A 21,225-nucleotide genomic window follows, 5' to 3' on the forward strand; every position below is an offset into this window, starting at 1 on the left:
CATCAAGGTCATTCCTGCATGGCAAGCACAGCATCGATTCCTGCAGTGGCTCAGTCCCATGTGTGAGTCATGACAACGGCCAGTGTTTGCTGTTTTCATTACAAATTACTTAGGGCAAGGTGCACCTTCCATTTGCTCTGCAGACAACACAGCCCGCTGCCAAGGCTTGCTCCATACAAAAGACAGAAAGCAGTCAATGAAAGCTCCACCAGTATTTTTAGCAGCTGAATGAAAAATTGATCATTTGAAAGAAAACAGAACCCAGTCATTTATGGCACATGCACTAGGTTGATAAAACACTAATATTCAATATTGCATTAATAACACAGTACCACATTCATAGATAGTATTACTACAGTAAACCAGTGATCTTTCTCCCCACAAAAGATTTACCATTTGTGTAACATTATGTTGCTGCTAAATAATGAACCAATTGAGAGTGAAATATGCCACATTGGCAATTCTGGAGAAGGGCGTTCTTCACCTATGGATGGAAAACGGGCATGAGGCTTTTCAGTCCTCACGCTCCTGACCTGAGGTATGTTTTCTATAACTAAAGAAAAAATATTTTTTTCTCATGCCACTTCTTCAGGGCAGCAGCTGGTGAGTTTTTATGCTCAAGATAGCAAGACGAGGAGCCCAGCACCTGCACAAGGGAAGTATGAACAACTAACAGACATTTCTGATTGATGCTGAGCTAACAGGGATTTGATTGGAAAATGGAAAAGGGAAGATTCTCTACCAGACTGTCTCTCTGTCCCATAAAGACCCATTACAGCTCCTTAAAACAGATGTTGACAGGAAAATGATACATTTCTTTGAAGTATAACCTCATTAAATGTCATTTACAATGAAAAACTGTTAGCGAAACCCAAACCTACATTGCTCTTAAGCAGAAAGCTTTTTAAAACTATCACATCTTTTTAACTGCAGAACAGCAAAGTGAGGAGGGCCCGGTGGCACTCCTAGCGACACTGTGACCTAGAAGTCAAGCATTAAGTGCTTCATGTGATACTCCAGTGGAGGTCAAGCTGTATTTCCATCAAAACAAGAGGGCCACTGTTAGGCATTTCAGCATTTCACATTGTTGAACACTTTTCTGTGGGAGTTAGTCCATTAATACTAAAAGTTAACACCATGGGTTTTCTTAATGCCAGCAAATAGTTACAGGTCAAAGCTCACATGCATTACAACCCACCCAGGCATATTCTGAAACACTGCCTGACTTTTCTTTCCCCTACACGAGGTCATGAAGCTACAGAGAATGGGAGGAATAAGCAAGGGTTTAACATTTGTGAGTGTATACATCAAGAATGCATCCTACCAGATTTCTTTTTTTTTACAAGAAAACTGGAATTCCTTTGCTAACAACAGGGCTACTTAAGGAAAACACATTTCAATTTATGCTCTGTTTTAGCTCTTATAAAATACAGAAGATTTTCCTGACCAGTATTTAATAGCATATTCTGGCTCTGCAAAAACTACCAGGTGCTTTGAGCCAATGCATCTTCACTCTGACCTGCAAAACTTCTCACACTGAGAATCTGAGCCCATCCGAAACAGGCTGCCAATTAAGTTAAACTCAGGGACAATCTCTCTGTGTGCTCAAACATTCACAAAGTGAGTCAAGCTCAGTTATTTGCTGACTACTCATCTTTGAATAGTAGTCTTTCAGTTCAGTGCGGATTCTTTCAGCATTACAATGTCCTCAGTGGCACACAACCCAAAGAACAATCTCTGTGCAAAGTGTACACATCTTTATTTGCTATCAATTAATGAAGTTAAAGAACTTTCACACACAGGCTAACCTCAGAGAAAATATTGACTGGAATAACTCTGTACTTTGACTCCAGCTCCCTTCATTGTCTCTGCTGCTTTTACAGTGTATTTGAATTACAGTGCTCTCCCTCTCTCAGTTTCTCCTTTAGCAACCCTCCACAATGACACCACTCCTCCAACATGCAGATTTTTACAGAAGGGCTGGATACAAATGCAACATCCTGGCTTCACTGCAGAATCATCAGCAAAGCGCAAGGTGTGACGAATATCTGAGCATTGGGCAAGGAATCACTTTAGAACAGCATGAAAGGAAAAAAATGGACCAGAGAGAGAGAATTTGGGACATCTGGGAGTATTTTATGGCATCTTCAAAACAAGGCCTTTCCCAAGATTCCTTCCAACTTTATCTACTTTGGAGAAGATGACAGCAGGAGGGTGGTAGAGGGAAGACACTTAAAAATTGAGTGCTTGCCCCCTGCCTAATTTCTTCCTTTGCTTTCAAAGTACAGGTGTAAAGTTGTAACATCACAGGCTCCACTGTAAAGATCAGTGACAGCCAGAAGATGTTCAGTGTCTAATGCTGAACACAGTAATGATGAGGTTGTTGGTCTGGTAGTACTTCACCGTGAGCCGACTGCGGTACCCTTCCTTCCACAGAATAATGCCATTTTCTGTAACTCATCCCACTGACTCTAATGGCGCTACTGATCAGGTGAAGCACTATTCAGCACAGTGAGGCTGCTTACTGAAAGCTGGTCTCCATTCCACCTCGCTGCCAAACTTACCCTCTTTTAACATCAGCACTTCACTGATGGTAAATGTTTGTGGCTATGCATTATTCTTTGCACTCTCAGCCCTAGTTATTTATGGGGATACCCGAAGGTAAACAAAGTAAATATCTTCACATACTTCCAGCTATCATCTTCTGTAAGAAGACCGCTTAGTAATGCTCTACTACTGCACAGTCTCATTGTGCCAAGTGTAAAGTGCCTACACATAACAAAGCCCACAGTGAGTCAGCCACGAAAACATCTCCACTTTTCGGAGACAGACACAGCAAAGTCTTGTGGTCAGATGATGAGTAAAAGGATACCTTATGGTCTAGTACGCTGCCTCTTTCTGCACTGAGAGAAGAGTGGTGAAGGTGTGGCAAAAGATTCCTCTGGGATCACAGCTCCTGTTTTACTACAAGATGAGTGGCCTGCCTCTCATCTGTTTTAAAGACAAAGCTAAGGCAAAGCTGGTTCCAGTTATTCACAGCCTCAATGCAAGCAGACCCGGATGGTACCACAGCATTAAAACCTGCCCTGTTGCACATTCCTGAGCATGACACCTCTCCTGGTCTTCAGTCATTTACGGCAGAGCCCCACAAAAAGATTCAGGAGATGAGCTAAAGGCTAAGGGTCCAATGACCCTCAGCTAAAGGCTAACTGGAGAGGGAGAGGGAATAAAACCCCCATTTCTTAACCCCCATTTCTGTATTCACAGCAGAGCTTGCTCCACTTTATCACAGGCACTGCTTTTGAGAACAAGAAGTTTCTTTTGCTTCTTTTTCCCATGTATACTATTTGCCATAAGGCTTTCTGTCATGCCACTGACAAAAAAAACATGCAGTTTCAGTCCTGTGTTTTAACCTAGCCCACAGGAAAAATAACCAAGCACCTTTCACTTTCATTGACTGCCAATAAAACTAGTCCAACAGCAATGGTCCATCATTCTTAAAGTCTGAAATAACTACTCATCCAACTTCAGCTTGCTTCACTTACACTCCTACAGTTCTGAGTGGTTTGGGGTAGAGTGAAAGTATTTTTAACATTTATTACAGAGTTGTTTCAGAAACAGCATTTCTTCAATCAAGTTAACTCGAACCTGGCATTTCAGCAAGCAAACATGAGAGAAATATTCACTTGGGAGTCTGAAATTCTGCTGCTTAACCAAGTAGTAGAGTTGGCAAATTCTTTCTCACCCACACTTATAGTTGTAACCAGCTATTAACTTACCTGCTAACCCCTATCATTGAAAAAACATCTACTGATTTGCACAACTGTGGTGTGGCTTGAACATCTAGTGACAAGCGCTGAGCCTTCAGAAATGCTCAGTAACAGTATGAAGTCTTGGCTTGAGAAGGAAGAGAAAACCCCAGTGGCCAACAGTTAGAGACAGCCTGTCTTCAGGTTTCAGTAAACACTGTTCAAACATCCTACATCTCAGCCCCTCCTTCCTCACCTCCCGTATGACTTGCTGCAGCTCCTCCTGCTCCACAGTTTTATGGATTTCATCAACCAAAGGCACGAGAGGGACTTTTTCAAGTTTGTGCTCCACCTCTGGCTTGGAATCTACAAGCTCATCAGAGCTTTCCACCTGCTGTCCAGCGCCTGCTCTCACCGGGGGAGTTGGTGTTAACGCAATGGAGGCTCGGTATAACTTCTTGCTTTGACCCTTCGATTTTCCTGTTAGTTCAGAGGATCCAACACCAGCTTTTCTACCTGCATGACCGGAGCACACTGAAGAGGAATCAGAGTTTCCATGGGAGAATACAGACTCTGTACCCTCTGCTGGGAGAGTTTCCAGTCCAAGATCTCCCAGTCCTAAACCCAGTTCAGACTTCAGAAATGACTGCTCTCGAATAAGTTCAGAGACCTAAGGATTCAGAAAAGAAACAGTCCTGAATAAGCATATAAAAAAAGTCACAGACACAACTATGCTTTCTTGTTATTTATTCAATCACTTACTCATTCCCTCCATGTAACAAATACAGCTATAAAATAAATATATGCTTTGCCTTTATGACTGCAACAAAGAGCATCATAAAAAGGAATGGGCTTTTTTGAAAGCCAACATAAATATGAATTGTGGCAGTTCCCCAAGCCACTGACTTTTGCAATACGGATGCATGCTGCCAGAGCCACTGACAGAGACACACGTAAAGGCTTGATTTTGGTTTTCTTTGCTAAAACAATTCAAGTTTGTTCGTTCCTTTCTGCAGTCTTTGAACTACTTATTTTCAATAGCATAAAATGCAGAGAAAAACAAGCAATAATTTTGCCTAGAAAACTCACTATGTAGTCATTGTATCAACTAAATGCAAACGGCACCTCACTTCTACACATTCCTCTAAAAAACAGACAGACTTCGCAGCTACTTACACCTATGGTTAAATTTCCTTAAGGGAAAGTGCAGCTGTTCTCAACAGAACTACTCAAGTGAGTAAAGTATTTCTAATATTATGTGTCAAATGAATTTCCTGCAAACTTTTTTAAGAAATCCCTTCCTGGTTCTTTTCGTAGTAAAACATACGGCACACAACAATTACTTACTGGTTCAATGACATTCAATGGAGAAGGGCATGACAGATTATCAGCACTTCTGCTTCCATACATACCCTGAAAAATAAAGTCAAGTTTAATGCATTAAGGATGTTTTTAGAGCTGTCAGAAGCTAACATATAAACATGCCTTGTCTCAGATAACATTCTGTAAAAGCAGAAACTTGGAAACAGGAAACAAAGTGGGTTGGAGAAAGTTTATTTCAGTCATTTTTAAAGCTGGCTCTCTTCTATAAAAGGATTTTCAAATAAAAAGATATTTATATGGTTCAAAGAACGCAAGTTTGGCTTGGGATCACAGTAATACCATATTTTCCTGCTCTTGGGTTTCAATTTTTTTCCCATGATAAAATACTGAAGAGGAAGATGTGGCCTGTGCTTGTGCAGCCTTTACAGAAGAGGACTGGCTAAGAAAGAGGAATGAAACCCAGGAAGAACATATGATACTTCTCGTTTGTCCTTCTTTTGTTTGGCTGATGACAGAACTGCAGCAGAAGAATGAGGAACAGTCTTCTGCTGAGTGAAAAAAAAGAGAAAGTATATCACCATGCCACCAATAAACATATGCAAGCGTCTCTTTTATCACCCTCCCTGTGCTTCTGGGAAGTGTTTGTGGGAGCAGAGCTTCTCCCACTGCTTGGCAGGGAGCCACACGTTCATCTGAAGGAGCTGCAAAAGGCAGTGGAGAAAAAATCTGAAGAAGACAAATGGATTTTCCTGGGGTTTTTTGATCCATGGATTGGCAGAACTAGAGGGGAAGCACACCCCATTTCTTGGGAAACACTGTGCATTTCTTGTCTCTCTGCCCTCATTTCACAAGAAAATCAGTTTAAGGAAACTCCAGTAAGACCATCACCATCCTCCAGGGATTTTAGACATGAGCACTACTTACCAAAACTTGGAGAACTCAGGATCATGATGAGGAAAAAGAAAAAAGCACTGACAGAAAAGGTCTTAAATCTTAGACCTAAAACCCCAGAAGACATGTATTGATACATATTAATACCAAGAAAGTCTTTCTATTCTTTTCTCCACGCTCCTTTTCTCCAAGATGAAACGCTGACTGGAAATAATAAAATATAACCCCTAATAATACGCACAGCATCATTAGATCTCCCAGATATCATCCCACTGTAAGAGTTTTAAGAATTTTGAATTATTGACATTACACTGACAAAATACATAATAATGTTGCAAAACTAATACTTACTATGTGTGTCTGAGGTCTGTAAGGTGAAGACATGTGCAGGCTTCTCAGCTGGTCTTCCAAAGCAAGCAGACGTTCTTCTAACTGCATCTCTAACTCCTGTAGCTCCATGCGGACAGACTTTCTCAAGCTCTGTAGCTGATCAGCTTCGTATCTTTATCAAGTACATCACAAAAAGAACAAGGGCATTCACTGCACTCAACTGCACACCACAAAGGGGGAACCGAGCAGGACAGTCCCATGAGTAAAGGACTTCGCACAAGAGAATTCAAAGTGGAACACTTCATGGAAAAATTAGATGAACGTCTAGATGGAAGAAAAGTCTTTCTCCATTTATAGCAAATATGTATCACTTCATGGAGAAAACTAAACTACATAGTGTATCACAGAACATTCTCCAAAACTTTTAGCTTTAAATGCTTAAGTATATGCAAGCAGAAGAAAACGGCATTTATATATATATCTAATCAAATCCAATTTAAAACTAGTAATAACAAAAAACACAGAGCAACACAGTAATTGCGTATTACTTCTCCTGCATGGTTCTAGGTTCCCAAGCAGTCGCAGCTAGATTGTGGCCATGGCACTGTTGTCTAAGGCGGCCAACTGATTTCAAACACATTTGCTTTTAAAGTGATTGGTCAAGAGCTGATTCAACTAAAGCAAATATATAAGCAGTTTTGAAAATTGTTCCAGAGCAGCTGCTGCTGCAACTCATGGTGAGCACAAACACACAGAGCCAGGATATGAACACCACCCGTAGCCTGCCAAGTGGCCACTGTAAGTTGGAAAAGCATCTGAATGCTACAGTGTTCATTCTTTATTTACGTCTACAAAGGTGGGGAGAGGGAATTCTAAGCTGAAAATCTTTAAGGCTTCCCCCTGCCCCCACCATCCTATGTTCAAGTATCCTATGATAAAATGTACTGCTGTAAATTACTTTGGAGAAAGGATGAAGAAAAAACCATGAGAAACAGAGATTAGAAGAAACAAACACAAAAAAATTCTAGAATGAACAAATACAAACAAGAGAATAAACAAGTTTTTGGCAAAAACTCAGCTCCAGCTCTGTTCAAATTGAAACTACTAGATTTCTTGCTCTGATTTCAGGGGCAGCAACACATTTCCTGAAGTGCCAAAATATTTTCTCTTTTTAAAAAAAAAAAAAAAAACATTTTACCTTTCTTCTTCTGTCATGTGCTGATAAACTGTTGTCTGTTGACGTAACATAGTCAACTCCAAATCCATCATTTGGGTTCTGAATAAGTTTAGATTTCGCCTTACCACTTGTAGCTCCTGGAAAGTATTCTGGGTTTAAAAAAAAACAAACACAAAACAAAACCAAGAACATAATGCATTACATAGGAAAATTGATTTTAAAAAAATCCTGCATCCTATAACTAAAATTTGCCCAGATGTGCCCTTTGAGTCAAGCAGAACCTCAGCAACGTCAGTATACTACAGAGGCTGCATGTTGTGACCTCACAATAATTCAAGAAAACAACATTTTTAGATGTATCATGCAAGCAAACATATGAAAGGAGTTCCATGTACTTAGATAAACTCCTTTTTAAAGTTATTCGCACGATGGAGGCATCTGTTATTCTTGACAGCAAAGATAGGGAACTGCCTGAAGTTAGCACAATCTGTGGCACATTTCGGGATGTTTCTTCGTATTTTATCTTGACTAAGCACCATGACGTGAACAGGGTTCACTTACTTCGTAGAGAGGTAGAATGGATGATCTCTGAGCAGTGTAACTGGTGGCAGCTGAAAGATCCTGACCCCTCATCACTGGGTACTAGGGAAGCAATAAACAATTTGAAATGGAAAACTCAACGATCTTTTTTATGAACTCATCATCTCAAACACACAGATACTCGAAAAGCAGCCACTGTTATAACACAACTTTTCTGGCATTGTGATTTCTGCTGTCTATGTTAACTATTGTATCAGGAAAAGAGAACCTTAAAAAACGGCAGTGCAAGCTCTTAACTGAAGCATGTGCACCAAAGGCAAACATGCTGCAGATAAAAAAACTAAATCTATCCTGTCTGACACAGTAAGTAGCAATAAAAGCTACGTTTTTATGCACTAGGCATTTTACGCCTGAAAACTCAATAGTCTCAATTGTCTCAGCTAATGATAAAAATAACAACTCCAAACCCAGAACTAAGCAAATTAAACTGTGTCCCATAATTACAGTCACATTTGTTGTGGGGTTTTGCTCAGTTCTTAGGTTTGGGGCTTTTTTGTGCATTTTGTTTTTTAATCTCACTACATTGCCTACACCCAAAGACCCCTGCATGCTAATGAACTCTCATGAAAACAAGATCGTTGAAGAATTTCTGTTTGCATTCTGCATCAACATAGGCAGCAAAGAGATAAAATTCAGAAGCTGTTACATGTAAAGACATGGCACAACAAAGAGCGGAAACAGCAAAAACATTTACCTTTTCAAATGTGCAAAAGACAGCTTGTCCAATATAATTTTGAAAGAATTCAAAGGACTATTGACACATCATGGAAAATTTGAAACATGTTCATTCATCCTGATGAGTTTTGCTCAAACATGATCACATCAAGGGGACATTTTGTTTTTCCTTTCTCAGTTTTCTCTGTTCCCTGTTCTATCAGGGATTTACCTACTCCTCTTTATTCCTTCCTCAAATCAAAATCATATATTTGAAAGACCTCAGCTTTTTCTTTAGCCGCTGAGTATTCTGTGTGCCAAACTCGATATTGGCTGTAGAAAAAAGCAGCACCAGGGGATACATTTTCATACAAACCTCTGCAATGAGAAGGACCAAGGCCCCAGAACAGAACCAATCCAGACAAAATATGCTGGAAGCAGAACAAGTGGGCTAGGAAATGTTATTATCCCCTCTGATACTATTTTTTTTTTTTTTTTACATTGAACCAGCCTGAGCCAGTTATGTACATAACACAGATTTTTCTTCTTCAGTAGGTTTACTCTAGTATGGTATGTGCCATAAAAGTACAGTAGCATGCTGTAACCTTATACAAATCAAGGCTGCAATTGGAACATACGAGGGAACTTTACAAAGAAGGTTAAATTTGGCAAACGCCTACTGCCAGGCACACCGTCCACTACCTCGAGCAGTGGCTGACTTAAAACACAGTTGACTGCAGTTTTCCACTGCAGAACTGGTCACAGTACCAAAGCTCATACTGAGGAGCAGGGCCAGCTGATATAACCAAAGCCACGCTGGACTAGCCTGCAACTTTTGACAAGTGCCAAAATACAGCAGGGGTCTAGAAAAGCTCACTACAGCCTACGCAGGTTTGCACTCACATAAAACCCGCAGAGATTGTTGAGGTTCTACAACTGCATAGTCTTCATGTATTCCTATATAAGCAAGCAGAGCCTGCAACTGCTCTGCCCACATAGCCTCCAGCAGCAGCTTGCAGGCTCCTAAATTTGATCACCTCCGAAGAGAGCGGCAGTAGAGGGATGGCAGAAGAGAGAGAGCTGGCAATTAGGAGGGAAAGAGCAAAAGGTGTGGCAGAAACTGGTAAAAAAAAAAAAAAAAAAAAAAAAAAAGTGCTTGCATTTTAAAGCATTTATTTTCTAAGTGATGAGATGGACAGAATTTCACATGCTCTGACAAAACGGATTCTTAATAAATGACTGATGACATCAGGAACATGTTGGCTAGCTCCAGAGTTGAAAGTGCAAAAGACTGGTATATAACAGCACAGAAACACATAGGGATCAATCGTCACTGACATCATTAGTGAAGCCATTGGACTTGCAATGAAAAAAATACATTTTTATCAGTTGGATGTGAAGTATGTTAAAAAGACAACAGACATCAAAGGACTGCCAATATTTATTTTCAAATCTAAAGCTAACGACACTTATCGTAAAATAATAGCTGATAAAGCATACACTGTTCCTCCCTCCCACCCAAGAATATCCACAAAAGTAAAAAAAAAAAAAAAAAAGAAAAAAAATCATCAATCTGGGTCAACTGTCAACTGCAACAAGAAAATATCAAATGCAAAAATAGCGGAGCACTGGAAAGATGATAATTTGCCACTTTAAACAGAAGTTCCTAAACCATCAGCAAATCAAACTCCCACAAAATGTCATTTTTTTCCTGATCTGTTGCACTATGCAAAGGAATATTCAGGTTAACATCTTGGTTTTCTAAGTTTAAAATCAGAAGCCCTTTTGCCCGTCGGCAAAATTTGGCTTCCTCTTACCTGTGACAGGTTCTGCAGAGAGTTTCTGATGTCGTGTAGGACTCTGCGCAGCTGCATCTCCACGGTAGAGGGCGGGTTGATGGCATGAGGTCGATGAGGAAATCCAGCATGCCTTGGGGAGAAGGGGCAGCTGAAGGGGGACAGCAAGGCACCGAAGGAAGAGCCAGAGATGCTTGGGACACTGTGGGTGCTCAGCGTCCTCACATGCTCGCAGAGCGGTCTGTCCTGCCACTCGGCAGGGAGGGAGTGGAGGGAGCAGGTCGACTGGGACATGTGTGCCGGTGTGTGCAGCGGGCAGCTCTGTACCCTGGTGGGACTGGGCTCCTCAAACAGCCTGCTGGGCCCAGTCGGGGGGACCTCTTTCTTGGAGGACGATGGCGCAATGAACAGCGTGGATTTACACACTGGCTGGCTAACGGCTGCCTCACCCTCACTTTTGTCATTCTCAGCTGTCACTTTCTCATCTTCCTCCACACGTGTGTACTTGTAGGTGAAAGAAGGAGGACTGCACAGAGTCTCCTTTCCTGGAGTTAACTGGACATTCACAGACGACACCACTTTAACTGGATTCAGCAATGCAGATGGGAGAGACTGAGACCGCCTTAGAGGATAGCCCGATTCAGCAAACCAGAGTCTCTGCTTCCTCAGGAGATCTTTTGACTTGGGTAGAGTGCATCCGGCCCTAGAATCAGATGTGCTGATGATCCTCATCTCGGCTCTTTGCAAGGCGACGTGAACCCTGTCCACAGACGATGGGGAGGAACTGCCACCTTCCAGAGACTCCAAAGACTTGAGGATATGGTGTGTGTGGTACTGAGGAAACTCAAACACACTGCCTTCCTCCAGCAGTTCCAATTCTTTTTGCTCTCTGGAAATGTCTTCCTCTTTAGAGCTGACCTCTCCTTGCACTGTCTCTGACATATGAGATGACTTGCTTTCTCGTCCTTGATTTTGTTCCATTTCATAGTCAATACTTTTTCTATCTTCGTTCCTTCTGTTCTGAGAAGGTGCCCCTACCTTTTGTCTCTCTACTTGGGAGATAATATCCTCTTCGTCATCCTCATCATCCTCATCATCTTCTTCCTCCTCCTGAAACTTATTGAAACAGGGCAGTTCTTTGGCTATCGGTGTCTTCTGTTCCTCACTATGCGACGTCACCGTTGTCTCACTGTCACAGCTGTCAGCACTGCTTCCCATGCCTTGCAAAGACTCCTGAACCTAGGAAAGATATGAGCCAGCAAAGGGGTGAACATACTGGACACTCAACCACTGCCTTCTCAGACGTCAGGCCAAGTCCAAGTCCATATTCATTGGGCATTGTGGTGGGGAGCTGAAAGAATAATGCAGGTGCAAGAAAAACAGTGAAGGAGAACAAAGAAATCATAGTATCAGATAGGTTAGAAGCATATTGAAATACAACACCAAAAGGAGGTTTTTTTTAAAAAACAAAAAGCAAACTATTCACACATTTCTTTACTTTGACAATAAACTCTTTACTGCCAGAAGAATATAAGCAGTAGCACACTAAGAGTAAAAAGAGTAAAATGCTAGTATTTTAGGTAGCAATGACAAAGCGATAGCAGGGTGGCAGTACATGGCATCTCCCGTATATAAAGGCTCACAATCAGTGCTGCAACACAGGGTGGTTTTAGGGAATGCATACAGAGAAGTGAGGAGAACTGCAGACCATAGTGAAACTAGTGTCACAAGACAACACTAAGAACGGGGAAACAAGTCTGCCCATAATGCTCAACCTGTTTTAAGTCACAGAACTGTCTAACTGAGAATCTCACGTCTCTATTGAAGACTGCGTCCAGTACCATTACGCCCATCCTTCCTTCCTTTCTCCTACTACTTCTTCCCCTTTTCATTCTAAATCACAGTTTAAAACAGAGCACATGTATGAGGGAGCTGCTAATTTAATAGGTAACAAATAGCAGGAAAAGCATCTATGAGAAAGCGAAAAAAAGAGTCCTACAGGTTGTAAAGGATATTCTTTAGGCTGGCCAGATTCACTGGTATATTTGCAAGCAGAGAAGACATTTTCATAAGAGTTTGTGCTGTAAAGTACAGTCTTAGAAGTTTACCATAGCTGACGCACAAACTAGAAATTTAGAGAAGCTTTTCCCATCTCTAATTTCTGCAGCTCTCACTGCCATTAGGATATTAAATATTAGTTCCTTCTTGAGAGATTATTTGTGGTGTATGTCGGGCAATAGTTCCTTCTCCAACCATCTAGAAGATTTCAGTCATAAAGGTCCATCTTCATATGTACATATTTAACATTGCACTCACTGGCACAGCCACAATTTCATAAGGAAGACTGTGCAGATTCTGACTCTTTCAAATCAAAGGTATCGAAGAACAAAAGATTGTAATGTCTAGATGTAATCAGGTGTGCTACAAGTGTGCATATCTGTCTCTAATCCTCCATCACATTGCTCACTTACAAGTCAGGCAAGCAAAACTTCAAGAACTTGGATGGAGAATTCTTCTAGCCACTTCGGTAGCACGAAACTTCCCTGCAGAATATTCCATCTCAATGCCAAAACCTCACTTAGAAATCTTTATTTTGGATGTTCAGGGATGAAAGCCAACATGGTTCCAGTTTTTGAGTTTTCTCCTGAGTTTCAGAGGAATGCTACGGCTGCCAGAGTCAATTATTTAACAGTAGATGGCACTAACTTACCATGCTTTTAAGAAACAATATACACCCCTCTGTATCCCCTTCATCTTTTCACAGATTCTCTTCACTAGCTGCCAAGTTCTCATTTCCCCTAGACTCATCATTTACCCGTATTTTCTGAATTCAGCTCAGCCACTGGTCTGAATAAAGCAGTGAAGGTGGCAGAAGAGATCCTAGCAACTCCATGGCACAAACCTTGTGCAGTCTCAATACCTCTTTTCAAAACAGCACAACAGCAAGCAGAAAAATCTCATCCCTTTACAGCCAACACAAACTCCACCAGTCTGCCTTCCAGTGAAGGGGCACTTAGTTGCAACATGTTGTTAATAGACTCTTAATCAGATTGCAACCAACATAAAGATCAGGAGTGAGTAACTCTAACCTGAGTCACTTTCTAACATGCCTGTTAACTTCAGTGCAGTCCCAGTTTAGCAGACAGCAGAATCAGTACCTCGAACTGTTATGCTCATTACAGAGACCCAGGCTCACGATTTCCTTTATTCACTCTCCTGCTCTTGGAAAACGTAAGCTGACGTTTAAGGGAGATGCAAATTCTAGCGCTGTCTTGGCTTTCATTTTGGTACTCAGTTCAAAAACTACTAAACTGGAAAGCACAGAATACAGTACCAAAATGGAAAAGCAGCATTGATGGTTGGGGTGGGTGGGAATCTCTTCCTAGTAAGTGTGAAATAGCTTTTAAAACGTTTGGTATGCCATAAGGAAAAAACCATACAGTAGCATAAAAGAAAGTTCAGCAGCTGCAAGCCACAGAAATGAAATTACTGGTGATACCCAGAATCCCGTCTTTGTATTTCTCTCGTTTATGTCCCAGACAGCTAACCGATGGCCTTGAGGCCAGGATCCGGCTCAAGACTTTTCTCTGGCTGACTGACACGCCAACCAAATCCTGGTTATTACTGTGAGAATGTTTTAGGAGAGGCAAGGGAACACCTCTCCTAAATAGCAGGTACAGCACTGCATAAATGTGTGTACTGGGCAGACACCTGAACACCGTGCTGGAACAAAAGCCTCCCCTAAGACACGCGGTCTTTGGTCAGTATCACAACAAGTTCTGAGACCAAGATCAAAGGAATTGGAACTAGAAAGAGCATGGGAGCTCAAGATCAACTAAACATTAGTACACTTTCACAGTAAAGTTAGAACAAAATTGTTTTCACTTTCTGCTTGCTGCTAACTAAAGAAAAAAAAAAAAGAAAAATGGTGGGCGGGGAAGAGCAGGAAGGTAAAAATGGTACAAGAAATTAAATGATCAGAAGAAAACCTATAATCTTTCATAACTTTAATCTTTACCCACTGAAGCTGTGAGAGGAACACACTATGATTCTGGAGCCTATCAGTACGAAAAAACACATCAGAAACATCAAACAAGACATACTGAAGTTAGTGCTTATTCCTGGCCCAAGTACACCCAGATTATCCTACCAGAAAGGCTTTTAAATTTTAGCACAGTTCTGCAAGGGACTCAGAAGATCCAGCTCTGAAAATTAAAAGTTTTGTAGGATCTAGACTGATGGTCATGATAGCAGCCAAACATCAACATCCCTCCGGCCCTCCCCAGGTCCCTGCTGTCCCACAAAAATTGGTAATATTTCATCCACAGTATGAGAACCTTACCTGAAGCTGATTAAATGGAGAACAATCTGTGGAGGAGTCCTCAGCAAAGCCACTGCTGTCAGAGTGCTGACTCGCAGACCGTAACAGCTGATCTGTTTAAAACAAGTAAAACCCAATCATAATTACCTTAGCAAATCACAACCTTTCAAGCCCAATCACATTCAATACATGCTTTCCTTTTACATCAAAGTAACATTAAGTGGATAACACAATTCCTTTTCAAGTTTCACTTTGAACAATACAGAGAAACAACTTGTTTGTTTCAAGCAAAACCTCTTCTCATGCAAAGCCCTACTTGTGAAACTTCAAGCAGCGGTGGAGGAGGAACCATCTTTTACATTTTTCTTTCCTGTGATGTGGAAAAAACTCCACTCTGCAGATGTGGCCACTGCTGAAGTTTTCCTTCCGCAAAACTGAATCACTGGTTAATTCACATGCAGGCAGTGGAAGAGCTGCTTCTGTATTGACACGTACAGATTCACCACCCCTCCTGATCATGGAGATAAAGGAGATCACTGGTCTTCTGCCAGGCTACACCACCCTGCACACCCAGAGGAACGGCATCACATGAGCAGAGAGGGCAATGCACAGGGCTCTGCAAACAGCCAGAGATGGTCCACTGCTCTTTTGGTGGACAAATACAAAACATCTCTGACACATCAACAGGCAATCTGCCAAAGCACGTTCCCAGCGCTCATTTCATACAAGCAATATAAGATCCTCCTGCTTGTTCCTTTACTTACATTAGGTAAGTGTTAAAATAGCCTAAAGAGGCTCTAAAATCATTGGTGCTACCCAGGAGTGGTTTCCTCTGGTGCAAGCACTATATCCACAAAGCTGCTTTTCAAGATGTCAGTAAGCCCTGCAGTGCAGTACTACAGATATATTGTTCCTGACTAGACACAGGAGGCACCCAGCAAGTGTAGGGTTTACCTTACAGCACCATAAACGTTTTGCTTAGCCAGTTGGCAGCATGGGCAACAACCGCATCTCAACTGTAGCTCTCAGCAGAAGTGTAAAATGGGATGAGACCAATGCAGATGGGATGAGACCACAATGGCCTGTAGCCCCAGAGCCCTGTCTCCCCCTCAACCTAGGGTAAGAGCTTGCTGCTGCCTTCTCGGAGGCTCGAGGCAGAATTTTGCCCCACATTCCTTCAACCACTTACCTGTCATCATATAATTAATCCCAGTTCACAGCTCAATGCATTGGAATGCATTATGAAAACTGTTTTGAAACTGCTGGATATTCAGAACTAGTATTTTTTAGTATAAATTTTGATGAACATTTCACTAATGCAGAAATAAAAGCCTGCACAGGCCTTGAAGTTTGTGAGCACCAGGAGAGGCAAACTGCCCATTAACCTTCTGTATCAGTGATTTCACACAGCTTTTAGGGAGTGCCTTTCAAACTGTGTTGCTGCTCTGTTATCATGGTAGCCACAATATCCTGCGATGATAAACAACTTTTCTACCTCAAGACAGACATCCCCACCCAGCTCCCAGTACAGACAATGGAAATTACTTCCCTGAGAACTGGACTAGCTCTTATTAACTGCCCGATACAATTAATACGGCTGAAAGAGCATGCCATGAACAGCTTGCCACAACAGCTGAGGCTGGTGGGAAGCTGCCATCTCCTCCAATGTGAAGTCACCTACTTTGGCCTCCTCTCTGTCTCTTTTCCTATTTGGTGAATTTTAATTTAAAAGGAAAAAGCACTGTTGGTGAAAGCTTTAGCCACAGGTGACAGATTCCAACTAGTTCAGATAAAGCAATTCACCAGTGCGTGTGTTGGCATCTGGTTTCATCTGCATGAAGTTTATTACTACTCAAGAAAAATATTCTATTTCCTTCTTAGTCAATATTTCCTTTTCAGGTATATATAAAAAAAAATAAAATACAGAGCTAGACAGATAGATAGATGCAGACACACATACACACATAAATGTCTCCTGAAATCAACTCTTGGTCTCCTCACAGACACAGTAATAAAGTAAAAACCAGTGTTTCAGATCATTTTCTGTAACATTTGTTATTTACACACATACTTCGACAGCCTTACATGACAGATACTGCCAGTCAAGTGGTCAGCCTAGAACAGAGGCACTCGTATCTGCCTCGTCATCTTTATCTGTGGCAAGAGATAACAGGCACAGCATGTACAGATCCAAACTGCCTGGGTTCCACCCGAGACATCCCCTTAATACAGTCATCCCTTGCTTTCTGTGTTGCAGAGCTGCTAAGATTTATTTTTTTTTTGTCTAAAGTAAATCAGAGAAGACCTTTCTTGTAAGTATGAATAGTTGCCTTTTACCACATCTTACTCTTGTCTCTTGCAAGTTATCAGAGTTCTCCACTATACCACTATCATGTAAATGCAGTAAAAACTTTTAAACAGGAATCTCTGTTACTTCAGTAGCAAAATGAAATTCTGGCTCTGTAAAGACTGTAAATACAAACTAGTACATTGGGATATACTGACACATAATGGTATCCACCCTCTTTGTCAACTGCTGACCCAGATGTGCAGCCTGCCCCATGGCACCTGGACATCTCTCAGATTCAAGCAAACGAGAGGAAAGCACAAAAGCATTTTTTAAAAAAGCTAAAGAGTTACATTCAGATCTCTATTAGAATGCCACCTGGCAATGGAGAGTCTTAAGAGAAAGAGGTTGTGATAAGATATGGCTCCCCTCTCTTCACCTTGAATGCAGAAAACCCAGCACCAAAAGGCTGGGTTGTAGGGGCTAACCTGCGATCATCCCTTGCCCTGTGTACCCCCCACCAAGGCAATTGTACCTTCCGCAAAAAGGTCACCACACGATGCCAACCTTGCAGCCCAAAGCTGTTACCACTACGTAGAGGAGATCTTCTGAACTAGTGGGAGAAGGCCAGAGACAGCATAACAAGGAAAGTGTGGGAGAAGGAACCAGCCGAGATGAACAAAACTCACATTCCAGTTAAACAGAGCACAAATGAAAACGCCCCTTGGATTATTGTTTTAAGCTGTATTAAAAAAATCAAAATATATTTAGGCATTGAATACATGCCAGAGAACTGTGGGTATTCAGAAATACATCAAATAAGCTGACAAAGATCTGAACAAGAACAGATGATGAAGAAACACACCTGAATTTTACAAAACATGAGAGCACAGACTTATCAAAGAATCGCTATCAAATAACAGAACAATTCATCTATTGTAAAATAATACTCAGCTGCCAGTGGACTGTCAGTCTCACCAATCCACACAGTCCTGTCAGGTGCTTGTCTTACAGTTTCTGCATCACATGACTGCTCACACAGAAGAGGAGGAGAAATACATGGAAACTGCCCGTGAAGCTTTAGTAACATCTGCGTTTCTTGTACCTGCAGTATTGGCAAAGCTCTAATGCACTTTGCATTTCATGAGATTAATAAACTGACATTCTCAACTCAGCTGTAAAGTATTCCATTATGGGATAAAGTATCTGCTGCCCCTTTCCCCCATACTGATCACATCCCGCACCCCAGTCAGCACTGCCAAAACCAGCCTAGTAGGGAGTCCTGCTGCAGAAACTCTTCAGAGTCCCTGGGGATTTCCTAGCTTCTGGACACATAAGCACAGACTCCCACAAATACTAAATCTGTTCCAAATGTTTTCCTCTCACTCCTTCATCGCCAATCTCATGTGGAGCTGCACCCACAGAGAGTTATAAATACAACAATATATTAAGGACAGGAAGCGCTGATGATGTGCTTTCTTCACTTTCAAGAACTAAATTTTCAAAATTAATCACTGCTTTTGACTATCAGTATCAGATGCCTTAAAAGAAATGGGTTTGTGGCTATTCAAAATTTCAGAGAGCCACTGATGTCAGCAACCAAACACTCACAAACTACAATGCCTCGAGAATACTTGGTTCTTTTATATTTGTCTTGTTTGTTGGGCATTTTTGGAATGGAAGGTGTTGCTATATAAATATGCCAGGAAGAATTTTGTTTTCTAACTAACAAACCTTCCTTCCAGATAACTTAGCAGTAAGCTTTTTTTTTTACAGTGGACATTTAGCAGCACTCTATGTTTACAGTGCAAAGCAACTGAAGCTTTTCATCCTTCTCTACCATGTTCCTAAAAAAACTCACACGCACAAAAATACATCTGCATTTGAGGTCTGCAACAACAAAACCAGAACGCTGGGTTTGGGCATAATGGATGAACTAGTTCAGTTCAGTACCATTTGGAAGACATAACCTAAAGAGTGTATCAAGCTAGTCAATACGATACAGACTTCTTTGTATCCACTATAAAGCATTTAACAAAGACAGTACTATAGCACAGCAATCACTTGCAAGCCACTTTGAGAACCTGAGCTTGTCACTTCAAAACAAAGCTAATCTGAAATGAGAAACATGCTTTAATGGGGAGTCTAAGCAGCACTAGACTCAGTGTTGCTCAAGCATATCTTAAGTCTCCAGACTGTTTCAGTAGGAAAGAGAATCTTTTTTATTGTAATTCAAATACTTTGCATCTTATTATAGGCCCTCCTAAAATGCCTTAAAAACTGTTGGAAATGCAAGGGAAAACATCCACAACCCTCTGTGTAGATGTAAAATGACACTGCAAGATTTATAGCAGCGTATCGAACAGCACTAACCCTGATAATTGACACAGCAATACCCCTACGTGAAAAAAAAAAAAGTACAAATGGATTCCTTCAGGGGAAGCATTGATCTGGAACAATTTTTTTGTTTATGGGTGCTTATGTACAGTAGAGCCAACACCACTGAAAGAGGTGGGTTTGTATGAGGACCATCAACGGAAATCACATTGCAACAGAAGACCAGTGCTTGAATTTCATGCTGATCCTGCCACAAAAGACTGCTAGTGAGAGTGGCATTTCACATTCAGACACAATGGCCAGCATTTTTAACAACTGACCGTTCAGTCTGGATACCTTCAAACTTGATGAGCATGCGCTCTGTGAGAAAACAGGCCTCTACCTTGTCCCATGTTGGAGAACTTGCAAAAAAACCCTCAAAACTGACTACTGTTGTTGAACATTTGGGGTAAGTTCTCCACCAAATGTTCTCCCCCTTGGCAATTTTACTGAAACTCACATAGAACAAATTCCTAAGCTTTCCACATGCTCCAAATGAAACAAATTGTTGGTCTCAGACTAACTTCTAGCAAACATGCAGGCTTACCACCAGCATTGACACCACTGTTAGGTAAGTCACAGAAAACTCTAGGCAATACTTTCATGATAACAAAAGTGTCATTGCTAGTCCATGCCAAGTGTATTCAGAAATCGGTAGGATACACTAGCTGGGAAACATAAGCCAGCATGCCCTGCTTCTGCCATACTGAAGACCCTTTGCTAGAACTGCTGGTACCTTTCAGCAGGTACACAAAGGACCAGCTGACTTTTTTTTTCTTGCACAGAGGAAGAACAGGCTAAGATAGCTACCAGGAACAGAAAACAGAAAACGAGCATTTCAGACAAAAAAAAGAGAACTACTTTTCTCCTCCATGACTGCAGCCCCTTGCTCCCTAAGTTGCTTTTCTCTGAAAAGCTCTTTCTGAAACTGCCAAGGCCAGGCAAACAGGAGACCTGCCCTGTAAGGAGTGCATCTCTTTACGTGTAATCACACAAAGCCTGTAATCACGAACTTCGAAATACAGCCAAGGCAGAAATGCTGGGAACAGTTAGAGATGCAGTTTCTGGCAGTCCTTCTTGATGGCCTCTCTTTGTAACAGAGGAAGACTAGCAACTGCAATGCAGTGTCATGCAAAACACTGCTGAACTAGTAGCACAAGCTATCTCTAATAACCAGGCATTAACCTTCAGTGCTTAGTCCAGAACATTCTCAACCACATTAACACAATTCAGCTGACATTTCACAAGACTGTCAATTAATTTGTGAAAAGGCAAATAAACTGATCTCTATTTAAGACAGGGGTTTCTGCCTCTCTTCATAGGTCTATAGAGATGCTATTCATGTTTCACCAAAAAACTGCATTGCAACAAAGCCATCTCACTAAATGCAACAAGCTCTATTTCTTCTTTAATTACATGTAACAGCTAGAGAATGGACTTCACTTGCCAATGTTGGACAAAGTAACAAATTACTTTAAAGATCAGCTTTGTCCCTCTTCCAAGCCATAAAATACATAAACAAGAATTTGACATGAAAGCAAAAACTAAGTGAGCCACAACAGCCAGTGCACAGAGTTTCTCATCTGAAGGAATACAATTTCCATATGGGTGCAGAGACACTAGACTTCCGTGCAGCCAGTCTGCAGATGGAGCAGAGGCACATAGGAAAAAGCTGGATGTATCATGCAATTTAGGTTTAAAACAACATAAACTTAGTTTAA

The 21,225-nt window shown here is 41.3% G+C and overlaps 1 protein-coding gene across 5 annotated transcripts in view; it reads right to left on the reverse strand.

Annotated features, from left to right (window-relative positions):
- The window catches only part of ITPRID2 (ITPR interacting domain containing 2), a 53,600-nt gene that overhangs the window by 14,507 nt on the left and 17,868 nt on the right, over positions 1-21,225 (reverse strand). For all 5 annotated transcript variants that reach the window (XR_008733658.1, XR_008733657.1, XM_055719260.1 and 2 more), the window contains 7 exons: positions 14,863-14,954; positions 10,542-11,759; positions 8,032-8,112; positions 7,492-7,619; positions 6,315-6,465; positions 5,097-5,162; positions 4,006-4,419 (listed from right to left, as the gene is read on the reverse strand). Coding sequence is in view for 3 of the 5 variants with exons in the window: in XM_055719260.1 (XP_055575235.1) it covers positions 4,006-4,419; positions 5,097-5,162; positions 6,315-6,465; positions 7,492-7,619; positions 8,032-8,112; positions 10,542-11,759; positions 14,863-14,954 (2,150 nt within the window). In the remaining 2 variants the exon portion in view is untranslated. The remainder of the gene's footprint in view (positions 1-4,005; positions 4,420-5,096; positions 5,163-6,314; positions 6,466-7,491; positions 7,620-8,031; positions 8,113-10,541; positions 11,760-14,862; positions 14,955-21,225) is intronic.

Source organism: Falco cherrug, chromosome 8 (genome assembly GCF_023634085.1).
Source record: "Falco cherrug isolate bFalChe1 chromosome 8, bFalChe1.pri, whole genome shotgun sequence".
In the NCBI taxonomy this organism is placed as follows: domain Eukaryota; kingdom Metazoa; phylum Chordata; class Aves; order Falconiformes; family Falconidae; genus Falco; species Falco cherrug.